Source organism: Amia ocellicauda, chromosome 18, assembly GCF_036373705.1.
Source record: "Amia ocellicauda isolate fAmiCal2 chromosome 18, fAmiCal2.hap1, whole genome shotgun sequence".
In the NCBI taxonomy this organism is placed as follows: Eukaryota; Metazoa; Chordata; class Actinopteri; order Amiiformes; family Amiidae; genus Amia; species Amia ocellicauda.
Window position 1 is genome coordinate 9538701 of NC_089867.1, and position 20796 is coordinate 9559496.

The following is a 20796-nucleotide window of genomic DNA, read 5'->3' on the forward strand; positions in this document are numbered from 1 at the left end:
GATGTTTCATCCAGCTACCTGAAGGCAGCGATAGATTGGTTGCAATGTGTGTCGGCCAAGATTAAAGTGTGGTGTTTAAGAGGGTAGGGTAGACCCCTTGTGAATCCGACACAGTGCAGAAGAAAGATTGCACGCTGCTGGGGGAAAGAGAAGAAAAAGGCTGGATGATTTATCACACTTTAGACGTACAGAAATTAGCTGCTTTCTCGGGGAAAGGGTGTCCATCGCAAGGAGAGTTTGCAGGGAGGAGAATCGCAAGTTCAAGTGCTCAGTTTTTCTTTCTTTTTTTTCCTTTTCTTTCTTTTTTTGCCCTTCCCCGATTTCTTTTCGGCTGTAATGAGTCTTGCCCTGTCGTGAGAGACATTTTTGGCAGAGAGGTTCAAAGCTGAATTTAGTAAAGGGGAAGAAGAGAAAAAAAACGATTTAAAACTGCCCTTAAACATCAGGAAAGTTGAGTGTACAGATGGCAATAAAACTTTAGTTTTCTTTTCCCCTTTTTGTTTTTTTTTGATGGGGGGGGGGGGTGTACAAAAATGCTCAGTTTGGACTTGAGGAGTGAAAATCCACTGGAGCTCTATTGTAGCCAGGAAAAGTTGGATATGTGTGTGTATGACTGCGTGTCTGTGTATGTGTATATATGTGTGTGTGTGTGTGTGTGTGTGTGTGTGTGTGTGTGGGAAATGATTACATCAGCCTGAGCAAGCCGTATGATTGGTTAGGGAAGTGTGGTTTGATTCACTACCTAAAAGCCTGTGCTTGTAACCCTTTGTGAATAGATCACTGGAACTTGTCTGCCTTGCTAGAAACAGTGCCATCTGGTTGCTCTGTTCTGCAGTAATGCTAGGCAGTGTAGACTACGTGACAGGTACAGTAATCCATTGACACTGTAGAAGGGTTGTGCGGCGTCTTTTGCTAGGAATTGTTTCAAAGCAGCGGAGAACAAGGTCTCTCTTGAGGCAGGTTTAATTTTAAAATGCCATCGTGTTCTCCTGACTGCTGCCTTTTACGGGCCGTGGAGGTAAGATTTTCCACATTTAAAACCACTTCGCTGTAATATGTAAAATACTTTTTTACTTACTGTAGCCAGAGAGTCGAAAGCAAAAGGGAGATGGAGCTTGCTTAACAAGAAGAAAAATGTGTCGTCTTTTGAAGATTTTTTTTATTTATTTATTTATTTTTATTTAACTGTACACACGACTGAATCGTCTTAAGACTAATTTTTATTTTAGGTGGACCAAAGGAAATAAGACTGCACAGTGGGAGAATTTGACCGTGGTCAGGCTTTCTGTATCATGACTTTCTTTTTTTTTGTTGGCATAATTATTTTATTGGAATACAATGTGATTTGTTTTATTTTGGGTTTTCAACAACAGGGTTTGTATATTGGGGGATGGGAACAGGTGGTCTTAAGAGGACTTTGAAATCTGGCATGTACTGTTTGAACTTGAAACATGACTCTGATGAGAGCACCATATTTAAAAACGGGGGTTTATTTGGTAAAACGTAGTGAAGTTTCAGAAGCCACAATAAAAGTCCCCTGTGCTTGTTAACTCTTCCCTCTCTGAGGCTTAAAGGTGGGTATTGGGGTGGGGTGTGTGAATGAAGTGCTTCGCAGACAGTGGCAGTAATCTACCTTGAATCTTTGCATTCTATGTATTAGTGACTTGCTTTAATTTTCATTGTTAGTCTTTCTGTTGCTGTTGTGTTTTGCCTTTGGCGGTCTTTGTATATATTCTTAATGATATGTTGTTTTGTCTCTTTCAGATCATTAAAGTTTTTAGCGAGGACGGCACAGGCAAAGTAGTGGAGATACCAGCAGATATGACAGCACGAGACCTCTGCCAGCTGCTGGTATACAAAAGCCATTGTTTGGACGACAACAGTTGGTCACTTGTTGAACATCACCCTCGTCTTGGACTAGGTAAGTGACAGTGATGTGTGGTCATTGTTTGGCAAGAATAACCAAGTTGCTTCGCACACAGTAACTGCCATTTAGAAACTTGGAAATCCTCTACTGTAAGACTCTGAAATATGAAAGGCATCATTTTTGACTGGTGTTTGGAGTAGGGGAGAAAGGGGGTTGGGGATAGGGAGTCTGTGCCTTTTGTATGGTTTATTTATGTATGCCTTTATTTATTTGCAAAAGTCGATCTGTACTGAATGGACTACATTCGTGAGCACAAAATGTATATTTTCTCCTGGATTTCTAGCCTTTTTCTGGACAGTTAGATCCCTTTTCCGCCGAATGACCGTTGGGTGATGCAGGGATTTAACTTCTCCGAATGAGGCCGAGCTGCATGATAATGTGGATTACGCGGGTCGGGCAGAAGAATTTACGGACAACTGAAAGTGAATCCTGCACCTTTAAGGTCCTTCTAAAGCTTTGACGGAAGCCAGCCAGCCAATGAAAAGAGTGGAACGGAAGCAGCTGACAGCTTGTCATGGAGTTTCTAAGGTGTACCTGTCGGGCTCAATGAAATGGTAGACAGTGAGCTAATTTCTTCCTCTCACGCTGGCTGTCCCCCTTGCCACAGCCTAAGCCAGAAGTGTGAACAGATGATTAATTCATTCATTAAAGCCAGCCGTACAGCACAGTATAATTCAGCATTTTCTTGTAATCCCGGTGGATATGTGTAAACGTTAACTGTAAGACTTAACTAGACGCGTTGCAGTCTTTTGTGCAGTTCTAGAACACTGGCTGGTTGGCAGCGCTTTGTCTGTGGAATTAACTGTTAATCCCATACAGCAATCAATTAAGACACGTGCATATCCTAATTTTGCTCAGCTTATGGAAAGTATTAGCATGCCACACTGCACGGTGAGTAAACTTAGTGTGCGCAAATAATGTTGCCTGCGGAAATGGCGACAAAAGCATCACTACATGCTACAATACACAGCCCTCCCTTCATAAAACAGTTACAATGGAGATAATATACTTGGGTCTCAAAACCGAGACCAAAATGCAGTATCCGTTAACAGATGGGACATTTGCAATGTGTTGTGAGGATTTTCTTCTGTTTGCGGATGCTCATAGAAATAATATGAAAAATCACACGCAAAAAGCAGGGAGAGAGACATCAATTGCAGTGGCTTTCCATGTCGTCTAACAGCTCGAAGCGGAGAATAGGTTTTGTTTGATCTTTTTCCGTATTCTGAGGTCTTGAACCGCTCTGGTTTGAATTTGTCTTTATTTCATCAGCAAGGCAAATGAAGAGAAAAATCACCTTTTTCTTTTTTTTTGCGGTTGTATTCTTTTTTGGCAGATCAGCATATTCGAAAGTCCCATGCAGCAGCAATAAAAATGCCTTTTGAGTGGATGCATGTTCACGGTGTGGGGGAGGGTGTGGGATCACTTGAATAGACTCAGCTGTTTCAAGACATGCATATTCATGTTGAGAGAGAAGTGAATTAAGAATGACTCAACTAGTTAGTGGTTTTTAGGGTGATGTAAATATGCTATCACCAGTTCTTTAGAATGTCTTAATGAAGGTGTTTCAGTAGTATCTATGCACCATCATATACTGGAAATAAAAAGCCTGAGCCCTGAGGTTTCAGGCATTATGTTAGCGTAGCATATGATAGAGGTAGGCAGATTTTTAAGGCTTCCATGCTGTAACTATAGTAACACCTTGACTTCCTGTAGGTTGAACATTTCACCAGATGCTGGCATTTTCTTCTAAAATGTCAGCAATCAATCAGTAAGTCAAAAAGTAAATTAATCAAAGGTTATAAATGGATGACGGCTTTTCTAAATCATTACATAATTACAATGTACCCAGTGCAGGCAAATTAAATGAATAGAAATGTATTCATCCCAAGATTATATGATACTATCTCGCTGATATGTCAACATGTAAAGTTGCGCGCAGTCTCCTTTGTTGAGCCCTAATTGCAACTGTAAATTTAGTTTTGAGGTTAAAGAAATGTGGGGGGTGAAAGAAAGTAGTGGGGGTTTAGTCATCAGTGCTTTTTAACTGCGTACCGGAATGTGCTGTAATATTTGCTCTCTTGTAGGGCATAGTTTACATTCTTAAGCTGTGGTGGTTTAGCTTGATTGTCGTTAAATATATAGTTAAATATATCGTATGCCCTGGTCTGACCTGTAATAAATTAGCTATTTCAAACTTGCTTAATGCAATCAAGCAAAACAATGACATCATCTTAAAAAAATGTCCAGTACTCCCCCCCGCATCCCCCTTTTCTTTCCAGTACTTTCTCTACATAACACAGTGCACAGTAATAGTATGCTGGAGAAAGGCATGATGTTGTGCATTCAGTGTCATTCTATCAACAAGCTATTTTATTGGCGATTCCTATAGCTGATGATTCTGTCTTTAATTATGAGTGCTCTGTTATGGCTTAGAAACGAAGGAATTGCGTGCAGGACGGACTATGAGGAATTGCAGACTGATGAGGCATCCGGAAACTGCAAAATGTCACAAGCTCAGAAAGTGTGGAGAGTGCTAATGCTAATTTGACATTTTCCTTTGTGTAGGAATGTACCCTCGGAGGCAACCTGGAAGTAAACTCTGGCAGTGCCTCCGCATAAAGTTTAAAAAAGCAAAAAACAATGTATTAGGGAAAAGGTTTTATTTGATTCTGTCGATCTGCAGGGAGCTAGGAAGCCTGATGTATTCATTTCGTAGCGTCTCATTATTCTGGGTCAATGCTTTCAAGTCTGTATCTTTTGCAAGTGAACTCGGTCTCAAACATCCGTGCCATTAACAAATCCCACATGTAAAAATTAATAAACTGCTTTGTGCACTAGTGGTCGGGGACTTTATAAATCACAATGTAATTACCTTAATATCAGAGCTATGTTCAGCAATCTTTACAAATTGTAATAGACTCCCAATTCACACATGAATTCGGTTTCCTGATCAAAGACATGCCCTCTATTAAAAAGTATTACGATGCATGAATATTTCAGAGCTTTGTTGTTTTTAATGAAAGAAACTTGGCCAAAGAAAAAGAACGGGGATGGGTAATACATAATGAATAGATCCTGGAGTCTGACCGTTTTATTTGCAGATTACTTGGAGACAGAAATGTGGAATGAATTTGGCAGTGATGCAAAACATTTGGAAAGTCATCTTCTAAACGCATACCGTGTTTGCTGCAAGATGTACTGATTTGAGAATCACTGTGGCCTCCTGCCAGCATTTTTGGGGACATTTTCTTTGGAGAAGGGTCAATATGTTTTTCATTTTGGATTCCAAAACATTGGAACAGTTTATTGTACTAGTGTTTCACAAGTCCGAACAAAAGCTATTATTATTTAGTAATAGGTCATTTAAAGCAATGTATTTCCACAGAGACTTGAACAAGATGTCTGTGCATTATAGAAGTTGCTATTTTCACACCAGGTTGTGATTTAAGTGGCAATTGTACATGGTTGGACAGAGATATTGCATCACCCTCAATTTGAGAAAGTGTTTAACTTGGGTTGATGGAAGATACATGCTTTCCATGAAACAATAAAATATACGTAACAATGTGCCATTTCAGCCCTTAGTCGAGTAAAATGAACTGTCAAAATCTATTTATAAATCGAATGCCTTAGTGGAAGCACAAACATATATTTCTTAAGTACAGAGGCACACTTTACTGAGACATGTGGCACAATTAGGTTCTTTGTTTGGAAGAAGGGAAACATTGAGGAAAATGTATATGTTTAAGCAATTAACAGTGGGAATGTGCAGTGAAACCTGTTTAGATTAAGTTCACAACTGACTGATTTCAGTATGTATGAGCAGAAGAATGGTTTTTAATGTACTTTTAATTCAGCTTCCTTCCCTCCTCAGTTTTTCTTCCTCTATGCCTTTCCTTTATTTATATGTGTTTGTTTCTTATGCAAATATTAGTGAGTTCTGCCAGTAAAACAAATAAATAACACACAGTATTAATGAATGCCAATAATCTTTAGAATTCCTATATTTACAATATCTGTAAGTCAATTATGTAAATCTTACTAATACAAGAAGAGGTAATCCTGAGTGGTTTGTGAGAATTGTTTTCATGAAAATGTCCTGTTGGCTAAAGTTAGTTTGTTGAAATTGCTAAGATCTACCTTTTTCTTTTTCCTTTCATGCAGAGAGGTGTTTGGAAGACCATGAACATGTGGTTCAAGTGCAAGCTACAATGACCAGCGAGAGTAAATTTGTGTTCAGGAAGAACTATGCCAAATATGAATTTTTTAAAAACCCTTTGGTGAGTTTTTACATTCGTTCTCAAAAAATAAAATTGATATCAATGATTTAAGGTCTCTCTTTAAAGGCTCTTATTTTGAAAGACCTATATAGAGTTGCTGAAAAAAAGTTTGTTTGAAAGGTTTGAAAGTCTTGAAATACAAAGAACTGTGTAATATGACCTTGATTGTGTAACATACATAAACGTTCAGTTTTTTATCTTTCCTTATAGTATACTATAATATACTGATTAATGTATACGTTCTATCCTTATCTTTATATGGGCATCAGTATTGTATTGCATTTACATTGTATGCATATGTGGACAAAAGATAATAGTACATATACTGTGATGTGTTTAAGTTACAGCAAAGCTTTAGCCATGAGCCATGAAACGTGTTCAAATATACTTGTTAGCCAAATCAAAAGTGTGAATTGTGCCTACACTTAACTCTGACGCCACCAGCACAAGCCCTGAGCAAACACAAGACTGTGTTAGATTCATCAGTGATGTGAGACATTTTTCCAGAACATGAAAATACTTTAAAAGAACCACATAATGTGCAGTAGGTATCTTCTGTTTGCAACGGATCTTGTACCATCTAAAGATGTTACTGTGCAATGTGCATACTCTTCTGCAATTGCATATTGAATAGCATATTGTTTTGTACTCTAAATGCATCTGAATGTACTGAACTGCAGTTGCATATACGAAACCTAAAGAAAGTGAGCACAGAACTTGAAAACCGGTTCATTCCTGATTTTAATTATACTGTCTTACTGAATTGCTAGGTTGGCCTTGTAGTGTGTTATAGAGGCCTGTTATGAGCCTTGTGCAGACCAAATAAGATTTTGGTTGCCCGCAGTCTACTGGTACATTATCGGCTTATTTCAGTATTGATTTAGGAGCCTTGTCAGCAGTCTTAATGACCATTGTAAAATGCATGGAGATTGAACACAACTTTTCATCATTGTAAGTTTTATAAAGGCAGACTGAAATACACAGGCTTACATCACTGTTGGAAAGTTGTTTTCCATACTTTATTATACTGACTATTCATCTCGGATTTTCTTTGTGTTCCTGGCAGCGTTCTGGTCTCTTAGTTTAAATAGATGGCCAAGGGACAGTTACTTTTATGTATTTATGTATCTGTGTTCACCTTCAAATTATATTTTGTTAAATAATTAATCTTTATGGAGGGGAATGTTTTTCAGTGAAAGAACCCAGTGGTATTATATAGACAATAGATTTCAAAATCGCATTAATATTTATGATATCATTTTCCTTTTGCTTCACAGAACTTTTTCCCAGAACAGATGGTTGCGTGGTGTCAGGAATCCAACGGCACAATTCCTCAGTCACAGCTTTTACAGGTAGAATGACGGGGCATTAAACAATATATACAATACATGTCTTCAGATGTCTTCGTATATAGTGTTTTGTGCTTGATTTAAAATCCTGGAGTTTTGCGTAGGTAATTCATCACAAACTAACTTCTGTAAGTATTTCTCACAGCTCAGTGAGAGGTAGTCCTGGATTTCAGTGTGCTCGACTGCTGAATGCAACCCTGGCTAAATTCACAGCTCGGTGCTATGCTGAATTACACTATTATCTACCAGTGTCTCCTTGCAGGCGACTTGGGGGAAAATTCATAAAAGGGACTTGTTATTATCAGGTCCTGGCTAATCCAGTTGGAAAGTGTAAAAGCTTGATTCTGATGAAACCACTCTTGTTGTAGTCCTGGCAATCGGTCTGCTTAGTCATCCACAGCACTTGCCTGATCATAAAATATTTCTAGAGGAACGTTAGATTTTCTTCTTGTGCTGATATTGTATGTAAACTCCTGTCACACTGCACACAAATACATGTTTCTGCCTAAACCTCCAATTTATGACAACTTGCATGCTTTCAGAAGTATATTGCAGGGTTACAGAGGTATATTCAATTCATAAATGACTCGTCAAAATGATTTTCTGTACTTAGAAGAAGGCATTATCATAAATAAAACAGTGATGGAATACATTTCGATTGAAAGGTTGCACATTTATTTAGGTTTATTTTCAATTGAATTTAAAAGTGCTCTGCATTTTCCTTTCTCTACAGAATTTTTTAAACTCCAGCAGTTGTCCTGAGATTCAGGGTTTCCTGTACGTCAAAGAGCTGGGAAGGAAATCGTGGAAGCGGCTGTATGTGTTTCTGAGACGGTCAGGCCTGTATTGTTCCACCAAAGGAACATCTAAGGTAAGAAAATAAAATGTTATTTCTCCATTTTAGTAAAAGCACTTTTTTTTTCCCTTTCTGCTTTTTCAGACAAATTGACAGGTTTTTAAATAGTCTTTTAAAAATAAACAGATTGTATAGGTGGACATTTCCACACAAAAACGTGGTATACTTAAAAAGAAGCCTAGCTGTGTACCTTTAAAAATTCAAATACTCATGAAAATGTTTTCTTTTGTCCATTAAATTTAACCAGATAATTTGAAGCTTTGGTTTTATTTGATATATAAGAATTGTATATTGCTATATATCTATCTATCTATCTATCTATCTATATATATATATATATATATAATCATCTTTTAGCATCTAACAATAACATAACAATGACATACTTTTCATGTAGACGGTGATACATCCTCTTAAGGGTTAATTGTGATTATTTTATTCGCAGTCACAATATGCTACTCATGCTGTTGATATTGTTAGAATGGCATTCTGCTTATGGCTAGATGTATTGTGGCAACTATTTAACCCATCAGTGCCATTCACAGTTTTCAGACAAGAGTTGACTTATTTTCTCTTTTTGCAATACAAATGACCTTGGCTATTGACTTCCTACAGGAGCCAAGACATTTGCAATTATTAGCTGACCTTGAGGACAGCAACATCTTCTCCGTTATAGCAGGCAAGAAGCTGTATAATGCACCAACAGAATATGAATTCTGTATAAAGGTAGGTTCAGTTAATCAATGTATAAAATACAAACTGCTAAACTAAAGACTAATACCTTGTTTTAAATGTATATAGATTTCTTCTTCCTGTAATCACTTAAAATGCTGAAATTAAAATACTTTCAAGATCCAGGTCATCAATGTATTACTCAGCAGCTTGTGACTTCCTGCTTACGACCAAACTAGGGCACCAAAATGAAGCCCCATGGACTCGGATGTCCTGAAGCAGAAATTACAGAACCATTATGGGTCTTCTCTCCATGGTTAGCCGTGGCTAAGGGCGGGAATGGAAGACTGTCTTATTTACTGCAGAGACGCATTAATCCATCATACGTGGCCAGAATGGGGTTGTTTAAAGCAGCCTGTTTGCATTGACCCAGTTTCTGATGCCTTTAGTTTTTTTTAATGGCTAGTTTATAAAAGTGCTGTTCTGGAATATTAAACCTATAACCTTACATTTAATTGAATCTGCTCCATGCGTTTAAGTACAGTGATCTCACCCGAGCTAAAAGGGATGAGCTATCAATCAGGGTGACCTTGACCCATTGCATGCCTCTCACGCCAAATTCTAAATCTGACACCAATCTCCAGCCAGAAATGTAACTTAAAGCCACTATGTCTTTGGATCTTGGTGGTGAGTTGTTGTTGTTTTTTTTGTTTTTTTTATCCAACCATTTGATGGTCGTTTTGTATTAAACTGTGTTTCGGCATCGATCAAGTTGTGTTACTTTAACCAAGGCTTAATGCGTTGCCTTTAACAGCCCAATAAATCGAGGAACGAATCCAAGGAGCTCAGGATGTTGTGTGCTGAAGACGAGCAGAGCCGAACTTGCTGGATGACGGCCTTCCGCCTGTTTAAAGTAAATGTCTAACTGCGTTTTCTCTCTGCACTTAAACATCATGCATCATTCGTCTGTCATTTTCTGGGAGAGGGATGTCGTCCAATTCCAAACTGACAAAAATGTTTAATACCCTTCTTCACTGTGTCCATACTGAGAATTGTACAGAATCATTAACACTAGTGTCAAGCCTAAATAAGCTCCAATAATCCCTGGCATGAATGTATTGCTCATGTATAATTTTATTTTCTCTTGGTGATTGTTATAACTTAAGATAAGTGAGCTTTTTAATTATTATTCTTTATAATATGCTTTTCCTATTGGCATGTAGAAAAGCAGATTTTAAAATCGAAGATATGATCACTCAGGGAATTTCCCAAAGTATAAAAGCACACTCCTGAGTTTCTATAATGTTATCAGTGGTAGTATTTCACCCTGCTTTGCCAACCAGTCGCCTTTAAACGTCTTTATTTGTTTTGAGCCTTATTGGGGATTTAGCCTTTTTTGCTGCTGTTGGCTTATTCAATTTTTACACTAGATTTACTTTCACAGGCCCCAGAGTGTTCCTGGAAAAGCATAACCTCCTTGGGATCAAATAGTTGACCTCACCGACAGTAAATTAAACCTTAGCAGTTACCAATGTTGGACGTAATCAGTTTATTGAGTCCGCACTGGCTAAAGAGAAAGTTTCTTGTTTATCAGTGATGACATTTGACGGTGAATAAGTAAAGAAATAAAGAAGTGACTTATGGACTACCTATTTTTCTTTCCAGTATGGAATTTTGCTGTATCAGAACTATAAGATACCCCAGCAGAGGAAAACTTTACTCTCACACTTTTCAACACCAGTGGTAAGAATGTTTTATTATATTTAGGTTGTCTTGTTATGTGTCCATTGTCTTACCAGCCTGCAGAATTAAAATAACAGTGATGTCTGTAGCCCTGGTGAAACACTACAAACGACTGTTTTTATATGTCTATAGCTGTGTGCTGGGAGCAGCTGAGTAAATAAAGAGCCCCTCTGAACAGATCTCCTCTACCTGATGACAGAGCACCTTTCGGTCTTTGTTGTGCAAAATGCCTGTCAACAGCCTTGTGTGCGCGCTGTTTGCATTAATTAAGCCCAAGCTTTAGCAGTTGACAGGGCCAGTCATATATTAAATGCGCTTCTTTTCACTTTGTTGGGATCATTACTCACTGCAAAGCCAGACAGGTGAGGGGGAGAGAATAAAATCAAATGCCAACACCTCAGGCAAGTTTCACTTCAGTAACTTAGCTTTTTTTTTTTTTTTTTTTTTTAAAGAACAGCATTTGAAAAAGGGAAACAGGAACGCGGTCAAAGATCTGTAGATTCAAAACTATTCTTTAATGTAGTCATGTAAGTTATGAGCTTTGAAATGCTCCGGCTTGGAATGGGTTCAAATGTGCCGAGCAGTCTGGGGATTGTAAGGATTTTGGCTCATTTCGAACTGTGTGTGTGTGTGTTTGTCTTTCAGAGGAGTGTGTCGGAAAACTCGCTGGTAGCAATGGATTTCTCAGGAAGAATAGGCCGGGTGATCGAGAACCCAGTGGAGGCTCAGAGTGCGGCCATGGAGGAGGGCCAGGCATGGAGAGTAAGGGTCTTCTCTTTTCCCTTTGATCTCTGGATTCAAAGTTTCAGTTTAGACCACTGTTACACTGAGTGTGATACAGCTGCCTTCTGCTCTCTTATGCTGTAATGGTGAAATCGCTCATGAAGGAATGATCAGGATGTTTTTTTCTTCTGCAGAAACGAAGTCAGCGGATGAACATCCTGGGCAGTCCCAGTCCCCTGCATCCCTCCTCCCTTAGCACAGGTAAAAAGAGTATGTTTCACTTTTTTTATTTCTTTATTTAATTCTAATAATAATATGAATGTCGATCACTGTAACAATAGGAATAACCAATGTGGAAAGTTTCGGCAAAGATTTGAATATCTTGGTTCCATAAGACTGTACCCACAGGAAGACCAGTGCAAGTGATCTTGTTCTCGGCCTCTTGGACTGTAGGTAGATTGAGGTTAATGTCCCTCTTTTGTTTTTCATCCGTTCAGTCATTCACAGGACACAGCTGTGGTTTCATGGGCGGATCACACGGGAAGAGTCGCATAAGATGATCATTCAGCAAGGACAAGTGGATGGGTACGTTTTAAACCTGCTTATACTACTGTGAAGGATCAAATGTAGCCATATGTTTTATTTTTAACTGGACATAATGTTAACAAAGTATTTTTCTTTCTCTATTTCAGATTATTCCTTTTAAGGGACAGTCAGAGCAACCCAAAGGCATTTGTTCTCACACTGTGCCATCATCAGAAAATCAAGCATTTCCAGATTTTACCGGTAAGGAAACAAGACGTTTTATACCAACAATAACCGGAAACGTGACATTTCTCCACATTTAGAGAATTTCCCAGTTTAGGGAGGTGCAAAGCCTCATGGATGTAAAAGAGAGATGCATTCTAATTGCATTTCATTCTTTACCAAACCTCTCCTCAGTTAAGTACTGTTTGACTGCTAGCTAGATGACGTTACCCATTATATACAGTTCCATATATTGTAGCATCCGAAAGGATATTTTCAGGATATCCTGAAAGCCGTTGACTGTGTTCACGTCTTACATTTTTATTTCATGTCTCAATGTTAACCCTGCTTTCGTTTTCTCTTTTGTAACCCGTCGCTCTCAGTGTGAAGAAGATGGACAGATTTTCTTCAGCCTTGATGACGGGAATACCAAATTCACTGACTTGATCCAGCTCGTTGAGTTTTACCAGCTTAACCGTGGAGTCCTGCCCTGCAAACTGAAACATCCCTGCACAATTGTGGCCTTATGACCTTTTACTTGACTTTGCCTAAAAACTTGATTTTTGCAAGTCTTATTTTATTTTTATTTTTTGTGATAAGCTGCTGAAGATTCTGGATCAGAGACCGGTCTGAGCCCTTCAGCATTCTGTGATTGGGAAACTGAGAAGGATGTGATCAAAAGAGGCAGATACTTTTAAAACACTTATTTGCCACCAATCCTTGATCTACTGGCAAACCGAGCACCATCGAACGATCACAATTTGAATGTGTATCTAAAGACCCAAGAGCTTGATTGTATTTCTTTTTTTCTCTCTTTATCGTTGCATTTCTTGTCCAATCAACTGGAAATGATTATCAAGCTGGGCCACTGAAAGAAAAAGAAAAACAAGAAAGAGAATCTTGAATATAATTGGTTTGGAGAAAACTCTTTCCCTGGAATATTCTTGACAAGTTAGATTTAAGCTGATTGTTTACTAAAACACTTTTTGTTTTTAGAGTTTTATGTTCATTTTTTGCACTCCTGAACTGAAAACAACCAGCCATGGCATTGAGAACGAACGATGCGACATTCTTCCTCTTTGCTCTCCACCTAAAGCTTCTGTGAGAAATCCTTCCCCGTTAATTGGATTATAAGAGAATCTGACCATGAAAACGTCGCAAGCTGAGACTAATCTAAGGGAAGTATTCTACAAATACCCATCACCACATAGCCATGTTAACAACTGTTCCCCAAAGCAGCTGGAATCACAGAGGGGACAGCAGACAAATACAAGGAATATATAAATGTCATTTAAAGAATTCTGCAGGATTTTTTTTTGCTTTTCTTTAATGCAACTCAAGGAGTACAACATGTATGCATTCTTGAGGATTGTTTCGCCTAGGTTGTTTCTGCAAATCATTTATTCGCTGATTGTGTTTTGCATTTGGACATTTTCAATGTTGCACAGTAGCTTCAGTTCTTTTTCTATGCTTTGTCCCAATATGTCTGTTATCGAGACCAGGATCGTTCTCCCATTTCAGTCTCATTCCTTGACTTCCACGCAACCTGCCAGCCAGCAAGTTAATTCAATCCTGCTGTTGCTTACTGTGGTAGAAGATGAACAGCATTTTTTGTAACCAAATGGAGGTGACTTACGAATATCAATATATATATAAAAAAAATAAAAAATAAAAAAAGACTCTTAAATAATATACTATAAATAGATATGTTTTTGAGAAGGGGGGAGCAATTTTCCTGCTTATTGAGTTCCATTGTGTTGCATAACCACTACCCCCCCGTAACGAACAGCAAGACCCTCAATAAACAAACAAACACAAAAAACAGCTGATTACGTTGGGAGAGCCAACCTATAACAGTCAGTTGCTTGTCTGTATGGTGTAACTGGAAATCACGTTATTTTCTGCTGCAAAATCCAATCCGAGACGAGTCACTTTGTATTTGTGTTATTCCCTTGATGTATTTTAAGTGGCTGTGTTCACGAATTGTGCACTGTGAAGCCCAGATATAAAGTGGAACGATATTTTTATTTTCTCATTTTGTTTTCAGTCTTCTCTACGGTAGCTGTAATAGTCCTCAAAGCTTTATAACATATTTCTGGAATGGAAAAATATTAAAAGAGCGAGCCCTCTTTTATTATGTATTTGTCATACAGCATCTTAATATAAAGCACTATATAGATGAGTTACAGAATAACAACACTAACACACTGCTTGTTGAATTTATCACAATTTATTTAAATGCACACAAAAAAAAAACTCACCGATTTTTTTTTTTTAATTTTTTTTTTAATATATATAATTGTTTTTTATTGATTTATTTATCTGGATTAAAAAAGAAAAGACTTGAAAACATTATTTGTCAGGGCTGTTGGTAGCACCATAGGAAGAAGTGTTCTTTTCACTTTAATAAAGTTCATGAACCTCATTTTTTTTATATATATTAACTTTCCAACTTTTAGTCATTAGGAAGCAATTTCTCCTTCCTGATCCAACAGAAACACTTCTTCATATTTGTAGCAGATTCTAAAGTGAGTATGTGGATTTAGTAGTCAATGTATTTCGACCACCCAAGGTTAGTGTTTTACAACCTCAGTATTTTTGTTTCGAAAGGAAGTCTTTGTTCTCAAGCCATGACATTTAACCTTTTATTCCTCCATGTATCCTTTACGTAAATTGTTTTTTAATCTAGTGATAAATATGTTTAAAAAAGAAAAAAAGAAAAACAGTTGCTTCCAAATGTATTCATACCCTTAACTAAAAGTGGATTTAGCACAGAAAAAAGAATACTGGTGTACAGACAGTATTTGTATTATTTTATTTTTTACAAATGTGACTATTACAGTTGTATATATTAATAGCATATAAAAATAAGAACATTTATTTCAAAATGCTTCCCCCCCCCCCTGTTTTCTAAATATTTTTTTTTCATATCCTGTAAATATGTTTAAAATAAATGCTGTGAGTATAATCCTGCACTGCTTTCTGGTCATCTGGTAGTTTTGCAATCTCTGGAAGTTTGTGGAAGTCACTCTGATTGTTGGGTATAGAAGGAGGCTGCACAACAACAAAACCCAAACCAATCTTTGTCATCATGGGGGAAGTCTAGGAATTGGCAGATCTTGGTAAGAAGGCCTCAACCTCCACAGGTCATAAATGGCCTCTCCAGTTTTGCTGTAATGTCAATCCTGATGTTCTATACTACGAGGAGTAGCGTACCAGAAAGTTTTACCCAAATATGCGGTTAGAAACGTTGTTCGGAAGGCTAACAGAAATCAAAGGACAATGATGAGGAATGTGGAAGTCCCTGGGACCTTTCCTTCGTTGCCTGCTGCAGGAATGTGGTGTCCAGGGCTGTGGGGGGGAAAGTCTGCTCAAGTGGAAGAAAGAAGAGACTGGATGACATTGAGTTGGACATGTTTTGTGGATGTCTTTTTTTTTTTTTTTTTTTAAGAAGAATTATTGAGGATTTTGGAGATACTTGGTTGAACGGTAACTGTACGTGTAGCATTACAAGGGTGAAGCTCGTGCTGAAAAGGTCGTTATACAGTCTGGGAAACATCCGTTTAGTTTCAGGGCTGTTTAGCATCCTCAGATTCTGATGCCCTTTGTTATGATTGAGGGATGAGTATTATAGACAAGAAACGTGGGTGCCCCCTGTGCAGAAGCTCATGCTTGGTCACTTTGATTCATGTATTTTTGGTTTTGCTTTGTTGATGCAGGATAATCATCCGACACACACATCCGAGTATAGAAGCCAAGGATTAAGTGATCTTGAATTAATATTCCTTTCTTGATTGATCATCACAAAGTTCATTGGCAGTCCAGTCCCTTTTTATTGATCAGTAAAATCCTTCCAGGAAGTGCCTTAGCCTATTCAAAGGTAACTGGAAGCACCTTGTCACAGTTATCAAAGCCAAAGGAGGTGAAATAATGATTGCTTAGGTGTGAATAAAAATTGTGCATATAGAAATGTGTGCAACTTTCTTTCAAAGATATGCTATTGATTCATACAATACTTAGTCAAACACGATTTCCGGCACTGAATGTACACCTGCAGTCGTTGCTAAATCAATTTCTAGTTGCACTTTATCACCGGTATGAATATTCATGGAGGCAAGTGTGTTTGTGCGTGCGTGTTTGTGTATGTGTATGTGTATATGTAATATACACATACACAGTCTTTGCTGCAAAAGTTAATATGGAGGTTTGCACGTTTGTGAAATGTAGGCATGTTGGTGTGCTGTAAGACCAATTTATAGTACTGCCACAAAATGCAAGATTGAATTTATCAGCACTTTGAGACCGTTAATCATAATTTAGTTTCAAAGGGAGATGGTGTCACCACAAACATGCTAGATACAGAAAACCAGCATGTAAGTGAGTTTTTGGGGATGTTGAAATATTTAAAGTCACTTATGTACATTTCTGAAAAATACTAATTCAATGTAATCAGTGTGAAGCTAAAATATAGTGCCTTGAGCACACTCTATTTAATATAATCTCGCAGGCTAGGTTTGGTTTGCCCTCTGTTTGTTGTGCCAGTGCCATTTTCTCAGCAGCACAAATCCCTTCACACTGTCTGACGTCCTTCGATACGAAGCAGCGATGCTGTTCTGCTTGGGTTGCATCCATAGCTTTATTTTGTTCAAGGAAATCTTCATTAGACTCATATATGATATATATATATATATATATATATATATATATATATATATATATATATATATATATATATATGATAAGTATATGAAACTATGGAAAACCTGTAGATGCAACACTGTATTTTAGGTTACAGATCACTATTGAATGCATTTTTGTGTTTATCATAACTGCATATAAAATGAAGAAACTTGATTTTTTTTTTTTTTTTTTTTTTGCTTTTTTATTATTATTTGATAAGTGTACAGATTGAGATTTTATTATTTGTTTTATGCTGTTGTTTGTCACAAAAAATACCCTTTAAGGAATATATCTGTAATGTTTAAATTAAGCTACTTTCTAGGTATTAAACCTGATTATTGGCATGCATCTTTACAAGTTGTTTAAGAACAATTTAAGCTAAAAGAAGAAAAAAAAATGCAATTTATAAATTCACTGGTTAAAAGAAAATTATTTTTTATATATTGCTTTACAATTATGAGTAACTATCTTGCCATGCTGTCTAAAAATAAAATAGTGTATTGCTTTTTTTATATAAAAGCATTGAAGTAATATTCTCGCTTAGTTAACATAATGCATTGCCTACTAATTCTGAGCTGGTAACTCATACTGAATTAAATCAGTGGCTGAAGGAAATGTACTTTTTCTATTTAAGTGACATGAATGTAACAGGGTTGCTCAGGGTTGAATTTGGAGCCTGTTGAAAACTGGTCGTTCAGACTAGTGAGATTTTTATTTTTATTTTTGGAGTAATTTGTGTAGTAATCTTGATTTGAGTTGAGGAGGGGGACACCAAACATTTTTTTGCTATTTAGTTTGCTTTAAGGTTGTACAATAATAGATGTCAAATATAACAATTACAGTACTTGTATTTTCAGTTTTTGTTTCTTCTTTCTTTCGTCACTTTTGACGTCAAAACGTTGACCCACCCGCTAATAGAAAACTGCACAACCTGTACTCAGTTGCGGCTTCATTTTTAGTTGATGCCAGATCATCAGAAATGTAACCTCTATGATATACAGGTTTTTAGTTTGCTATTAGCAGGTGGGTCAAAGTTTTGATTTAATCCAGCCCAACATCTTCTCTGCACTAACCTACACCAGATAATTTGACCAATCGTTGAAACTTTTTTCAGTGATGACTCTTGTGCTTTGCATATTTTGTCACAATGCAAGATTTAAAAGCTGTAAAAAGGAGTAAAGTAAAATATTTCAGGGAATGCAAATAAGAGGAAAAAAAAAGAAAAGGATATTAACTTATCTCTTTCTTAAGAGAAAATCTTGTATTCATAATGTGCTTTGCTTCATTCTGTAAATAGCGAAATGGCTTATGAATCTTAATTGTAACCTTTTCAGGTATTTTTGTACAAATAAGGGACTGATATATTGTTTATTGTAATTAGAATAAAACATTAATACATTGATATACATTTATATCTGTGCTCGTATTATCTTATTATAACTTTACTCTGTTTTCTAAGCAGTTTTTTTTTTGTATTATTGTACCATTTAAATTTTTGTGGTATTCATGCATTATAAATTGGGCTGCCCTCTTGATGCTTACTTCTATTGTCACTACCTGCACATAAAGCTGTTACCAGCAATGTGTGCTTCTCAATGAAATCATAGATACCTGCTGGCAAATCAGGCATTTATTAATCATAGAATCCATGAAACTGCAACCAGGCAATGAAGAATAAATCAATAGTCAGCCAATGTGTTGTCCTGTGTTGAGTGAAAAGAAAGACTGCTTAAGCACAAATATTATTTTTTTAAAACAACTCCACTTAGGAGTCTTTCTTTTCACCAAAATAATTGCACTGGACATTTTCTATTGACTCGGGTAATTGTATGATCACTGATTGCAATTTAAAGAGTGTCACTTTAATGGAGATCAATAAAAAAGCCAGATTTCATGTCATGAGTTCTGTTATTTCATTTGGAATTGGACATTGATTTAAAAACCCTAATCACAGTTAATTACAATGATTATTAAAGGCAGATGTTGGCTTGCAGGAATAACTGTTGAAAAGGAGACAGCCCTGATTATACTTATTGAAGATCTTATACACCGATCAGCCATAACATTATGACCAATGACAGGTGAAGTGAATAACACTGATAATCTCGTTATCATGGCACCTGTCAGTGGGTGGGATATATTAGGCAGCAAGTGAACATTTTGTCCTCAAAGTTGATGTGTTAGAAGCAGGAAAAATGGGCAAGCGTAAGGATCTGAGCGACTTTGACAAGGGCCAAATTGTGATGGCTAGACGACTGGGTCAGAGCATCTCCAAAACTGCAGCTCTTGTGGGGTCTGCAGTGGTCAGTACCTATCAAAAGTGGTCCAAGGAAGGAAAAGCAGTGAACCGGCGACAGGGTCATGGGCGGCCAAGGCTCATTAATGCATGTGGGGAGTGAAGGCTGGCCCGTGTGGTCCGATCCAACAGATGAGCTACTGTAGCTCAAATTGCTGAAAAAGTGAATGCTGGTTCTGATAGAAAGGTGTCAGAACACACAGTGCATCGCAGTTTGTTGCGTATGGGGCTGCGTAGCCACAGACCAGTCAGGGTGCCCATGCTCACCCCTGTCCACTGCCGAAAGCACCTACAATGGGCACATGAGCATCAGAACTGGACCACGGGGCAATGGAAGAAGGTGGCCTTGTCTGATGAATCACGAGTTCAAGGTGTTGACTTGGCCTCCAAATTCCGCAGATCTCAATCCAATCGAGCATGTCTGGGATGTGCTGGACAAACAAGTCCGATCCATGGAGGCCCCACCTCGCAACTTACAGGACTTAAAGGATCTGCTGCTAACGTCTTGGTGCCAGATACCACAGCACACCTTCAGAGGTCTAGTGGAGTCCATGCCTCGATGGGTCAGGGCTGTTTCGGCGGCAAAAGGAGGACCTACACAATATTAGGCAGGTGGTCATAATGTTATTGCTGATCAGTGTAAGTGTAATGTGTTCTATTGCTTTCTTAAATCAAGATGGTCTTCATCCATTTCAGCCCCCAGCTCACTGTGATACTCTGCCCTGGTTCACAGTGTTGATCCTCACAAGAAGGGCTGCTGTGTCACCAAAACGACCTCAGTTCCCTCATGAGTTCATTTTCCTGTTTAATATTAAACAATGGAACAACATTTCTGGTCAGATAAAGCACCTCGCTCACCTAGGAGGGGTTGCAAAAGAGAATACAGCAGGTGTGCGCTGTAAGTTCTGATAAAATGCACGAACAGGTGAAGTCCCTTCAACAATTTGCAGTAATGTGTTCAGACACTCACCTGTAGCTTTTCAGTGCAGTGAAGATTATTAGGTGAATGAATAACATGAACACATCCCCTTTCAGATCCATTATGTTTGACCGTTCTAATAGAGGTCTACCTAAGGAGACACCTGCCAGTGTTGTGAGACAAGAAAACAACTCCTGTTCGGTTTCTGCCAAATCCTGTACAGAATGGTGTAATAGAAGCCAGAGTAGCTCTTGAAAATGTCAAATACTTACTTAAGAGTAACCAAGTGGTGAAATGGCAGTTTTGGCCATGCATGGGACTTCAGTGAAAGCTGCAGAATATAATTAGTTGGAAAGTGTGGTTTGGGACCAAGTACTCAGATTTTACTTGGACACTGAAGCTCATCAGATTTGGACATGAATTAATTGTCTTTTTAAACCTGTACAATTCAATTGAACATATAATATTTTTCTGTGCATCAGTTGCCAAGATGCCAGCTTCAGATTTCTTCCTTTACTCTGAATTTAAGACCGCTGTATCAGTATGTGACAAGCTGCAGTCGTTGAACTGACAGGTCTTTGATGGAAAGCCGGTGCTTTTC

At 37.8% G+C, this 20796-nt stretch overlaps 1 protein-coding gene across 2 annotated transcripts in view; it reads left to right on the forward strand.

The window, feature by feature from the left end:
* grb10b (growth factor receptor-bound protein 10b) overlaps positions 1 to 18874 on the forward strand; it is a 112312-nt gene extending 93438 nt beyond the window's left edge. The window contains exons 6-17 of one of the 2 annotated variants that reach the window (XM_066690439.1): positions 1765 to 1921; positions 6095 to 6210; positions 7488 to 7562; positions 8293 to 8430; positions 9031 to 9141; positions 9902 to 10000; positions 10753 to 10830; positions 11476 to 11592; positions 11748 to 11823; positions 12051 to 12138; positions 12246 to 12339; positions 12684 to 18874. In XM_066690439.1, coding sequence (XP_066546536.1) covers positions 1765 to 1921; positions 6095 to 6210; positions 7488 to 7562; positions 8293 to 8430; positions 9031 to 9141; positions 9902 to 10000; positions 10753 to 10830; positions 11476 to 11592; positions 11748 to 11823; positions 12051 to 12138; positions 12246 to 12339; positions 12684 to 12830 — 1296 coding nt within the window. In that variant the 3' untranslated portion in view covers positions 12831 to 18874. The remainder of the gene's footprint in view (positions 1 to 1764; positions 1922 to 6094; positions 6211 to 7487; positions 7563 to 8292; positions 8431 to 9030; positions 9142 to 9901; positions 10001 to 10752; positions 10831 to 11475; positions 11593 to 11747; positions 11824 to 12050; positions 12139 to 12245; positions 12340 to 12683) is intronic. The other variant, XM_066690440.1, reaches the window with a different exon arrangement.
* Positions 18875 to 20796: the final 1922 nt, after the last annotated feature.